Source organism: Corapipo altera, unplaced genomic scaffold (assembly GCF_003945725.1).
Source record: "Corapipo altera isolate COAL_440 unplaced genomic scaffold, ASM394572v1 2b, whole genome shotgun sequence".
NCBI lineage: Eukaryota > Metazoa > Chordata > Aves > Passeriformes > Pipridae > Corapipo > Corapipo altera.
This window is the reverse complement of record NW_020884874.1, coordinates 8,093,303-8,105,646: the sequence shown is the minus strand read 5'-3', so window position 1 is coordinate 8,105,646 and position 12,344 is coordinate 8,093,303. Positions and strand designations below refer to the sequence as shown.

Sequence of the window (12,344 nt, the reverse complement as noted above, 5' to 3'; positions counted from 1 at the left end):
ACAGTGATGCAAACCATAAATTATTTCCAACTTTACACAGCTGTCATCATGTCCTCCACTCCACTTGATGGGGTTTTTTTGTCACATATCTGATTTCTGTCAGAGGGTAATGTTATATTGTTTGAGAGATGACAGCTCGAGCACACTCAGCCAGCTATTATAATACGTCTCACTTTAGCCTGACTTAAAGCTGTGTCTTAGTTGCCCTTAGTTACAGCAGCGTTATCTCCACTTTCTCCAAGATACAGTTAGCCTCAGCCAAGTTTAAAATAAGTTCATGGTAGTGAGGAGAACACTGATCTTTTGGCTATTGATGGCAGGCCTGATGGCATGTAGAAAAACTGCCTCTGCAGGCAATGGCTTATGAGAAGAGGCATGCAGGGCTTGGCTGTGGAGAGGCTGGTACAGATTCCCTCACAAGACCCCCTGTGCAGCACAGTCTCTCTGCTGTGGTTCCTAATGGGGATGTAGCACTGCACACCATGTACAGTTTCCCTTGATACAATACAGTTTGTAGAGTGCTGGGTTGGTCATGGAGGGTCAGGAAGATCCCAAGGCCAGAGTCTCTGCTGTGGCACTGTGCAGCTCAGTGTGGCATAACCCTCCAGAAATTACAGCTGCATTAGTGTCAGAAGAAGCAAGGATCCGAAGTCTTTCCAAAACTCATCTCAGAGCAGTGCTTCTCAGAGTGGCTCTCAATGAACCAGTGTAAACATACATAGAGAAAATGAAACAAACAACTCCAAAACACACCTTGGGCTAGCATTCACCCCTTATTGTGAAGTCTCCCTTGTGAGTCACTGTCCTGCACTCCCAGGGCATTTTTCTGGTCACAAGCTGCATGGACAAGGTAGACTTAAGACCCCAGGCATACACAGGAGCTTCTTTAGATGCATGTAGCTTATCCTAAGCTGTGACACTGAGCTAGACCTAAACTCATCTTGCTTTGCTTTGGCAGTGAGTGATCAGTGTGAGGAAGTCTGGCTCTGCCATTGCAAATAGCAACAGTTCACCAGTGAATGCAAGAACTTTGAAAATAAATAGAAATTATATATAAAATATATATATATTATATATATAAATTATATTCTATATAAATAGAATATGACTCTAGTATTTTCTAGGATGCTCTCAGGACTGTTTTGTAATAACCTTGTTGGGATTTTATGTCTACAGTCTGCATTTATGTCAACAAACAAGCGAATCTGGGGCCGTACCTTGACAGAAAAAAGGTGCAGCAGCTGCCAGAGCGCTTTGGGCCAGAGCGGCCATCGGTGGCCCTGCAGCACGCAGTGCAAGCCTGCATCGACTGTGCGCTCCAGCAAAAGGTGGTCTTCTCCCTCATCAGGCAGGGCTATGGAGGCGAGATGGTGTCAGGTAAAGCACCTTTGTAAGGGGTTTGTGGCCAGTAGGAAAGTGCTTGAATTCTTAACCTAATCCCCAAACCTGACTGCCCTGGCTGTCCCATTCACATCAGTGGGCTGGTAACCAGCTTTGAACATCATTTACACCTTTGTAAAATGAGCTGCTGCAGGAATTGCTTTGGCATCAGATGAAAGAATATCAGTAAAGTGTATTGCAGTGTTGTTTCAGGAGAGGAACAGGCGCTTCAAAATCTGGCATTTACCACTCTTGGGAACAGTTCTGGGGCCTAGGGTGTGAGCTGAGGATTTCATGCAGCCATACAAGAATGAGCAGCAATGCCAGCCCACTTCATGACATACATTATCACCACAAGTACACATGCATGCCTCATGCAATGAGGGTGGTAAAACACTGGAACAGGTTGCCTGGAGAGGTAATGGATGCCCCGTTCTTGAAAGTGTTCAAGGCCAGGTTGGATAGGCCTTGGAGCAATCTGATCTATCTGAAGATTTCCCTGCTTACTGAAGGAGGGTTCGACTAAGTGACTTTTAAAGGTCCCTTCCAGATAAAACCATTCTATGACTTTGATTCTATGTTGCTCTAAAGGACAATTCTTATGGAGTTCAGCTACTGGTACATCCTGCCCCTGCAGTTCATGACCCAAACCTGCTCTCAGCTGCAGAAATTGCAAAAGTTCCATGGCAATTCCCCGTGCAGCAGGACTATGCAAGTATATCAGAGAGAATCAGAGATCAAGGGGGATTTCCCAGGAGTCCCTCATCTTCCTGCGGTGGCACTTCTTGCTGTGTCCTGATGAGTCTCTCGTGTCCCACACTAAATACCCTGGCCTGGCTCTCAGATTTAACATGAATTTTTTTTTTTATCACAGCTAGAGTTTTGTGTCACAACACTGTTTTGGCTCATGGGGATGCCGTGTGAATGAAACAATGGTGGGAATATGGAACAGAACTCTCCAATAAGATGCTGCAGATGAGTCAAGCCAAGGACTACAAGTCCAGCTTCACAGGGACTGCAGCTGCTCAGCTGTGCCATTGGGATCTTCTTGTGTGGGAGCCTAAGCGCTGGCCCTCTGTGCAACATATAAATCCTGCTTCTTCCCTCTCCTCTAGTTCTCTCTCATCACAGGTGTGCCTTCCCTATGGGACATCAGAAATAGTCTGAGAATGATCCAGACTTGTTCACAGAAACATGAGACTGAAGCAATTTAGTGCAAATCTTCATTTTTGCCTAGTTCTGTGCTGCATATATGATTTTCATTACAACCAGGACAGTCACGTTATGCACCAAGCCTGCCAAACTCCTTGGTTGCAGTTCCTCCGAGCTGACTCAACTTCAGCCTCACTTGAGTTAAAAGCACCTGGGTAACATTGCTTCCAACCTCATGCTTCTTCTAGTCATTAAGGAGGGGTGAATGGCCTCCTAGTCATGGCATGGCTCTGCAATTGCACCTCACTCCCAGCTCAGCAGCAGCGCAGACAAATTTTGTCACGGGCTTTCCAATCTTCCCACGGCTTGACTCACAGATGTTCAACTGGCTGTGGAGCACGATCCCTCACAGCAACTCAGGCCAACAGGAAATCTCTGAAGTTATCCCAAAAATTATAAGTCTAACGTTATGATTTGTCCTTGTTAGCAGTGATAGGAGGCTGTAGGATTGGGAAAAAACCTCCCAGGTGGAGGAGTCCAGGCAGCTACATCATGTAGTCCTTTCTACAGACCTGTTGACACTGTATGTGTCCTGCTATAACTGATTCTGGTGGGTTTGTTGTGACCCCTCCACCTCTCCCAGGTTCCTGGCTAAACATATCCCCTGACAGCTTTGCCCAGGAATTTTAATTGCTCTTTTCTCTCCCCTGAGTTCAATTTTAGATGTATTTGTGGAGAGCTGGATGACCAGAGTGGTTCCCATCAGTCCATCTCAGGTTTCACCAGGACGTTATATAGTGGCATTAACAATCCCTTTTCTCTCCTGGAAATGCTTTTTTCTACATCTTCTTGAAGTGTATCTGACTTTTTTATCACTGTGTTACCTCGGTGACTTATTGTCATCTGGTGAGCTTGTTTAATCATTTCTTCTCTCATCAGGTTGTACTGAGTCTCCTCAAATAGTTATGGATTGCTGTGTACATTCTAGAATTTTTTTCTACTAATTTTTGCTATTACAGAATTCAAAATTAGTCAATCCTTTCTGTGCAATCTTCCAATCTTCTTTTCCATTGATAATGTCTTCTAGCTTACAGCATCCACAAAATCTTTTTGTGCCAGCGCAGACTACTGCAGCTCCCTCTCCAGGACTTGAAGTGTCCTGCCAGCAGACTCTGTTGTTGTTTCTTGACCCACCTTTCGTATGCCATGATTTCCAGTTTAATGAAAGATTCCTCACACTTTACTGAATTCTGGATAGAACACAACTGCTAACCTTCCCTTGCCTATAAATGCAATTAACTCAGTGAGTACAGATCCACGATGAAGCTGTTCCCTCTCTCTTCAGTACAACCTTGGTACGTTTTACTCATTCAGAGCCATGTCTTTAATTATCTCCCCATTATCTTTTAAAATCTTGGGTATTGCTGAAGACAGCCAAATAACCCATCACTGTTAGTGATCACTGCAGATCACTTTCTTTCCCCTTCCTTAGACCAGGGTATCATAATTGCCTCCAATCACACAATACAGTTTTCAGATGGATGCATATATTAGAAATCCTTGCACGGCTGGCCATGCTAGTCAGCATCTTTCAGCACTCTAGGGGGAAGGTGATTTGGGTCAAAAAAACTCAGCTCCTTAAGCTCCTCCAGTTTGTTATGTGCCTCAGGTAAGGTAATTATGCAAAATATTTTAAGACATGCAAACACTTGAGTAAAATCATTTCCCTTGCTCTCATTCTTCTTCTTGCCATGCATCCCCAGGTATTGAATTGCTCCTGTTTGCTTTCCAGTTTCAGCTTCTTTTGAGGGGAAGCAGCATCTCCAGAGCCTACTGGTAGTGAACAGCATTGGATATGTCCTACGTTTCCTGAAGAAGCTGTGTCGCAGCCTCTTGTGCGACAATCTCTTCAGCAACCAACCTTTCCAGCAGTACAACGCTGTGATGGAAAGCCCGGAGGTGTATGAAAACAGACGGGTGGAGGCAGGTAGGCTGCTTGATCAGCTTTTGCTCAAGATTTAACAGACCTAAAGAAATTACTGTCTTTGGGGGGGTGCTGTACTGTATATGATAGAGAACCGCAGGCCTTTCCAGAGGAAGGCAGCAGGCTGATTGGCAGTATTTTTCCCAGTAGCTATGGAGGAGGCTTTCAGCTGAGCACCACTGTGTTGAGGAGCAACAGGGATAGGGATAATTTTAAAATTATTTTATATTTTTATGTTTCTTTTATCTCTTTTCCTAAGGAAACAAGACTTGTATGCTATCGTTGTCTTTGTTTCTGTCAATTTTCTCCTGTAACTTTTAGCCTCCTCAAGCATACCTGACTGTGAGGTAGAAGCCTCAAATGGATTAAGTTCCTTCAAGTTTCAGGCAGGCAGGAAGGTAGAGGGGAAATTTTCCTTTTTTCATAGCATTCAACCACCATATTAGACACTAAAGTATCCCCACTGACTACCAAGCCCTCTCTGTTTACAGCCCCTCCGCACAATGATGCCTGTCCCGGGTCCTCATACCCCTCTGTTCATGTGCTGCCTTGGCTCATTGCCTACAGGGGGAGTGGGAGGCTGGGTGAGTGTGTGGATCCCAATCCACACTTTGTCGTCATCACGGCATGCCATAACAGGTATTCTCTGACCTGGCACTGCTCCAGCACCTGTGTGCTTCCCAGCTTGCATGCAGCTTTTTTTAAGGATCACCTGCAAAGCAGGACGGTCTGCCTTCACTCGAGTGGGCCTCTTACTGGGTGAGGGTGGGGAGCCACCTGCAGCACTGCAGTTTTGGGTCAAGGTTACCAGGATAAACCTAGGGTACACATTATTAGCAGTAACACAGTAAGACTGGATCCTGATCTGTCACCTCCATCCATGAGTGTAAACCTAAATGAGTTGTGACTGCTAAGTGGTTTGCTTTGCTACTTTCAGGAATGTTTCTCCTTAAAAAATCTCTGGCCACCAGCAAGTTCCTTCTCTTAGTGCTAGACCATGTGGGACAAAGAATGAAGGGGCTATGGTGTGGGGCAGATGCACCCAAGGATGGTGGTGGCCCAGAGAGCTACCTGCCCAGAGCAACACTGGACTCCCAGATGCATGGGACCTGAGGTTCCTTCTTGCCCACACCACAGTATGTTGGGATGGGGTGTGGCCCCAGGCAGCCCCCATGGAATTGGGGTATGCTTGCAGCCTCCATCTGCAATCAGTGGCTAGAAGGTTGCCCGGGGGCCCTCTATGGACTTTGCAAAAACTAGTTTAGTAAAAAGGAAAAATGCAAATTATGGGCATGAGCCTTCATTTCACCTGCAGGCTTCCTCCTGACTTAAATTATTTTTCCTTTTCTTTTATTAACAACACTGTGGGTGTCTCTCATGCATTCAGTTTAATGGCAGATACATGCTGGCCAAGAGAAAGGTGTTTTAGTGTCCACAATTATGAATGGTTTGTTTGCCAGGAAGACCCTAAGTGTGAAGACTGCACACCAAAGCTGGAGAGGGCTGTGCACACAGTGCAGAAATATTCTTTTTGTGCAAAGAAATCCAGCTGCCACTCTTTCACATAGGAGAGGAAAGGCAGGAGCCCAGACTGAAAAGCAGTATTTTTCTCTTGACTACGACATTTGCAGCAAGCTGAATGTTTCTGAGAGGTCAAGGGATTTCTGTAGCACTGAGCGAATGCAGCCCAGGAGGCCTGGCATTTGTGTTTGCATTCTAATTTGCATGTACATTTGCATTTACTTTTGCACAGCATGGGATAGAAGGCAGCTCCACAACCGGAGTTTTTACAGTTGCTGTTACACCATGAGAATCTCCCTCCCCACAAAATTTCAGTGCAGATGTCCCTGGCACCATTCCCATCGGATCTCCCCAGACGCGGAGGAAGGGGCTAAATATTTTTTTTCCCTCAAACTGGACAGGAGATGTAGGTGTAGGCAAGGCTTCTGTTTCCTGGGTCTCCTACTGGGTCTATGGGGGGGACAATTAAAAGCTTCCCAGAAGCAGCATGGGCTGGGAGTCTGGGCTAGCCAGGGAGGTTTAGATTAGGTATTAGGAAGAAATTTACTGTGAGAGTGGTGAGGAAACAGGTTGCTCAGAGAAGCTGTAGATGCTCCATCTCTGAAAGTGTTCAAGGCCAGGTTGGATGGGGCCCTGGGCAAACTGGTCTAGTGGGTGGCATCCCTGCCCATGTCTGGAGGTGAGAAGTTGGAACTAGATGATCTCTAAGGTGCCTTCCAACCCAAAGCACTCTATGATTCTATGGAAGAGCTATCTGATCCTGCAGTGAGAGAGGCTGTGATAAGCAGTGCTCTTTCCAGAGCATTTGGGTGCTCAAGTGGCTGTTTGAGCTGACAGCCCCAAGAGGGAATGCTCCTTCCAACAAAGATTAACTGGAAAATGATGAGACAGGATTTGAGGACAGTTTCAGCTCTACTGACGCCTGTCCCATGGCCTGTGGGGATGGTGGAAGGAGAGATCAGCAGCTTCGCCATCTAATCCACTGCGTGCCTGTGGGCCCCAAGATGCAAGCTGAAAAGATGGGGGCTGGTTTCCATGCAGCCAGGTAGTTGTCTGGAAAACCCAGCTACTAGATTATTTCTCAGTCCTAAAGCACACATGAAGGCATGGAAGGAGAAATTAACTCTGCCGCATAAAGCACTTGAAATGGGGAATTTTGGAGAGGGGAAAAGCTGCCTCTTCCCCAGGGCAAGTAGTGCCCAGCTCAGGAGCTGTTTGTCCATGTCTGTGTGGTAGAGGAACTGGAGTGATGGTCCCTCACCCTTTGTGTTGTACTCAGATGGAATCAGGCAGGTACACAGCATTCCTGTTCATTGTGTCTGTTTGTATACAACAGCTCCACTGGCACCACTGGAGTAACTCCAGTTTGAGGCACTGAGTCTATGTTTAATGGTTTATTGCCTAAATCTCCTTCCGTCTCCACAGGAGCTAGCATTTCTCTGCACGAAGGTCAGCACAGGGGGGTCCTCTGCTACACAGGGCAGAGACAGGGTCTCCCCATAGTAACAATAAGGACAGTAGGAGCTCTGCTTGCAGACAGGTCTGTCAGATGCCTGTTGGGATAAAGCTTGTATGGAAGAAGCAGGACCATAACAAAACACCACAGGAACCCATGAAAAACAGCCACATTTTTCATTCTTTATGTTCTCCAGCTTGTAATCAAGATGTTCTTTCTTTTAAAATCACGTGTTTTTCAGCCCCTGTGCACCAATGAATCTAATACATGTATTGACTTTGGTGCATTTACTCTTGATTTACACTGTCAGAAATGAGAGAAGCCAGCATCATATCCACTCATATTAATCCACTTACACCATACAGAAGTCACCTTTTAACCTTGCCCCAAAGCACGTGCTCTTAAGCCTTTATTCATCTATGCTCACAGCAAACTGCCAGATGCTAATGGCTGTGTACAGGCCAGGTGGGATTTGTTGACATATGCATACATCACTTACAACCGTGTTTTACGCGTCTAAGTACACACTCACCACGCTGTACCTAGTGCTGGCCTCTGCAATGAGCCTTGTCGGCTGTGCATTACCCTCCCTGCACCTGAGCCCCAGCTCTGCCTGCCCTGCCAATGCCTCTCACACCAGCATCCCGTAGCCCCATGGTAGGGTGAGGGCTCCTCTCCAGCCCTCTCCCAATGTCAGTGGCTTCACTGCCTTGTCCTGGCACAACTGCGGACATTCCTATATCTCTTTCTTGGATGTGAAGGGACTTTCTGGCTCACTAGAGCACTTTGTGGGCAGCAGCTGTGGGATGACTCCCAGGACTTCATCTGGGAAATCCTGGCTTCAGGTCTGCATTACAGCAAATCCTGAGATGTTACCTGTCCCCACAGCACCTGGGTTCAAAGCACCTCTGAACTTGCACCCCAGAATTTTCCATGACAGCAGCAGTGTAGCTTGAGCTAAAATGATGGCAAGAGCTGGGTGACCTGTGCAGAAAATGCTGTGGAGTTTGCCCGGGACTACATGATGGAAAGCCACCAGAGATCCTGTTGCCTCCATACACACAGTTTGTGGTCAGCTTTCATTATTTCTCTCTGTGCTGTTTTAAAAGTAAACCGGCAGGAGAAAAGGACGCAACTCAAGAGAGATTACAAGTCAGAGTTATAATATACTAAAAGAGATTACAATAAATACAATGATACAGAGAAAAACTGGTTTTAACCCCCAGAAACAGACGTATAACCCAGCACCCTGGGACAAGAACAGAACAGTGTTCGTTGGCCCCTGTGCTGAGCACCACATGGCCCCCCTGGGTGAAAAGTAAAAGGAAAGGAAAACCGTGCTCTCTGGCCCAGGTGTCTATGGGGTTGTTCTTGAAATGGGTCTCATTGTCAGATTCAATTCTCTCCGTGGTGCTGTGCCACCTTTTCACAGGCAGTGGTGTGAGGCACTGGGTATGTCCCCAGCCTTGATCTTCTCCCCATGGCCAAATCAAATTTGTGTGCTTAGACACCATATGGAGTTCCCTACCACTGTCCACAGGAGAACAGCATCTCTTCTTGTGGCACTTCCTGGAGGTAGGGATCTGTATGGAGCATATGGATGTATGTGGATCTATATGGAGCAGAAGCACAGCAGAGGTAGAGGTAGAGGTACCCTATGCTACATTAGCACCTCTGTCTATAGGAAGGTGAGCTCTTCCTATCCACAAGCACTTGAAAAGCTGGTATGAGAAGTGCTATAGCAATGCACAGTAGGAGAGTGACTAGTGGGCAGGATACTAGCCTGGGAGCTGGATTTTTATAAGACTTTCCCATTGACTGTGTGGGCAAGTCACCCTTCCATGCTGTGCTTTTATTTGAGCATTTGTCGAAGGAGGGCAATAATTCTTGTCACCATGTGCAAAGCCCTTCTGAAACAGCCAGGAAAAACGAATAATATGATAGAAAACCACATATTATTACAATCAATATTTTCAGTCCTAAGCAACAAATAAACAGCAGCTCAGAAATTTCAAGCCCTGAGAGGGCAAGAAAAATGTTGTCTTTCCCCTTTCTAGTATCCGTGGCTTGTTTAATCTTGTCTTGTTGCATGCTACGAGGAAGAGTGCTCCTGGCTTCTCAGCACACTCAGAATAAATAGCTTTTATGGCTATCAATAGCTTCGGCACTCCTCAGCATTTAATTACCTGCAAAGGCCATTTATTGCCTCATATATTCTTCTACCATGATCATTATCCTTTAAACAATAAATAAAATATTAAGGTCACTCTTAAAGAGGGAGTGAGCCATCCAGCCACAACAAAGTATAATATAAAAAGTTCATCTGGTCTTTGTGGCATTTGGATTGATGACAGAGCCTGCAGTAAAGCCAAGCCAAGTAAGGCTTCCTTCCTTCCTCCCTTCCTTCTTGCAGCTGGAGCATCATGTCTAGGACTGGTTTCCTGAAGCAAGGTGTCCAGGGTGGTAACTCTGTGACAGAACAGCAGGAGAGGCAACTGCAGCTGGAGCTGCATGTTGTAGTCCTGAAACATGGTGGAGGGGGCAGGAACAGTTTAGGATGGTTCAAAAGGTAGGAAGTAAAGGCGGAAGGGTGAAAGAAAACAGCAAGTCAGCCAATGCTCCTGTGGAGGGGTTTCATTAGGGTGGCAGCAGAGGCTTTAGCATTCAGATCCTTTAAACCTAGATCAGAAGAAACTAATAAAATGTACACTAAGGGGCAAATCCTGGCAGGAAGAAAAATAAGAAATAGATGGGAGAGAGAAAATTCGTCTGTGATGTAATCTTTCTGGACTCTACAGAATTAGCAGAATTGGATAAATTGAACTTTCTGACCTTTAAGTTGTATGATTATTGTTTGCTAACTCCCAAATGAAGAAAGACTCCCTTGCTGTTCCTACAAGTTTATGAAATTGTATCTCCTTGTGGATGCTAAGCACTGAAGCTATAAGCAGACAACCCTTCAGCAGCCAGCCCAAGAGAAATCCTCCTTCCCACATTCTGCTGAGCTGTTTTACCTTCACTGACTTGAAGGGGTGCAAGAAGATCCATTGCTTTTAAGAAGCTATCCCTAAGGGGTTAGGCACTCTGCTCCCAGTGGTGAATAATGAAAAGCCAAAAGGCCTTTTGTCTTCAGCCCAAGATGTGCTCAGTGCCATGGCAAAGGCACTGGAAATTGCCTAGGCTGCAGCCATGGAGGTTAGAAAAGAGAGCCAATCTATGAAATGGAGTTTAAAGACACTTCCATTTGAAAAGGTATGTGCAAGGAAAGTGGATGAAATGATGGGCATAAATGCATGAAACATGATGGATGTGATCATATCCAGTATAGAAAAGAATACCCCGGGTATATGCATTTAATTCAAGCTTTACAAGCATAGCCATGTGGAGGAAGCATGGACACTTTTAGACCTCCAGTCAGGTAAATCAGCTCTGAGCTCCAGGTTTAGCTCTAACTTTTTTTTAGCTGGTTAAGACTTTTCCCTGGAGCGATACGATTCCCTTAGGAGATATCTAAAGTTAGGAGTCCAGGTTTTTATTTTAAATAGCTTAAATTAAAGTTGGAACAGGAATTTCCATTCCTAAACTTTTAAAATATTGATACAAATACCTGTGATCCAATATACCAGTATTTCAAGCAGTCAGATGAGCAGGCCACGAGCCAGAATTGATGATGAAAAATCTATCCAAGTGCTGCAAGCATTAGCCAACATGACCCACCTGTTTTTTCAAAGACGCAAGTGGGAAAAAAGATGATCCTTGGGATCCTTACCTTGTGCCAATTCAAGCCACATGAGACAACATCACTTGGGAGCCACATGTGTGTGTCAACGCAGGCTCTGAGAGCCCTTGGGCCATTAAATGTGCAGCTCCTTGCTGCTGGGTTGCTATTACAGCTGGGGTAATAGAAAGATTGGCTATGGTAGTGAAGGGGCTATGAGAGTTAAAGCCAGCACTTACTAAGCAAAAGGTAAAACAAGGAAGGTTTTAGAAGAGAGAACAACACTTGCTTGCATTTTGTGAATCTGAATGAGAGGGCCCTTGCATAATGACTGCCTGGTGTGTGGTGTCTGTGGCAGGGCCTGGGTTTGCACCTCCATGGGAGGCAGTAGAGCCAGCTGAGGGGGGGGAAAGGGAGTCTGGTGTTTAAGCTATTTCATTCTCAGAGGTTTCAAAGCAGAATCAAGTTTTATTTCATGGAACATTACTGATTTTTGCTTGGATGTTCTTCAGTTTTTCAGCTCAGTTTTTCACCTCCCCTATGTTGCTCTCTTTTTCAGGCTTTAAACATTATTTCTCTTTATCTACCTTCTGTTTCTCTCTATCCATTTCCAGTTCACTGCAAAACAAATGAAAACCCACTCACAATGGCGTTACTATTTTAATGGAAATAAAACATTCACTTTTCTCTTGAAAAGTCATGGCCACTGTTTAATCAACAGTACTCCCCAGTTCCTTAGGATTTATTTGTCTGTGGTAATTATACAGAGAACATCAAAATTACTTTCTGAAGCATCTGCTGGAAGAACAATAATCTGTTGGCAGAATGAGTGCAAAGCAGGGGATTAAAGCAATTAAGAGAGTAGCAGAAGCAAACTGTTGGTGGTGACTGTGCAGTTTGGTGTTCATGCTGGGATGGTGCTGGCCATGGGCAGCAATGAGCAAGGTAAGGGTGCAAGACAAGGACATGTGCCACCAGCAGCTGGGCAAGAGAAATACTTCCCCACCTCTGACTGAAAATAAGCTATAAATGGTGGTTTGGGGAATCAGATACTTTATGGTGGGTTTCTTCATGGAAGAGATAAGGTTACACAAATGACTTAAACAATAAGGTGGCAGTGGCTTACCAGTTTT

The 12,344-nt window shown here is 45.4% G+C and overlaps 1 protein-coding gene across 1 annotated transcript in view; it reads left to right on the top strand.

The window, feature by feature from the left end:
* SCML4 (Scm polycomb group protein like 4) overlaps positions 1–12,344 on the top strand; it is a 71,144-nt gene that overhangs the window by 35,119 nt on the left and 23,681 nt on the right. The window contains exons 5-6 of the mRNA XM_027634158.1: positions 1,177–1,377; positions 4,325–4,519. Coding sequence (XP_027489959.1) covers positions 1,177–1,377; positions 4,325–4,519 — 396 coding nt within the window. The remainder of the gene's footprint in view (positions 1–1,176; positions 1,378–4,324; positions 4,520–12,344) is intronic.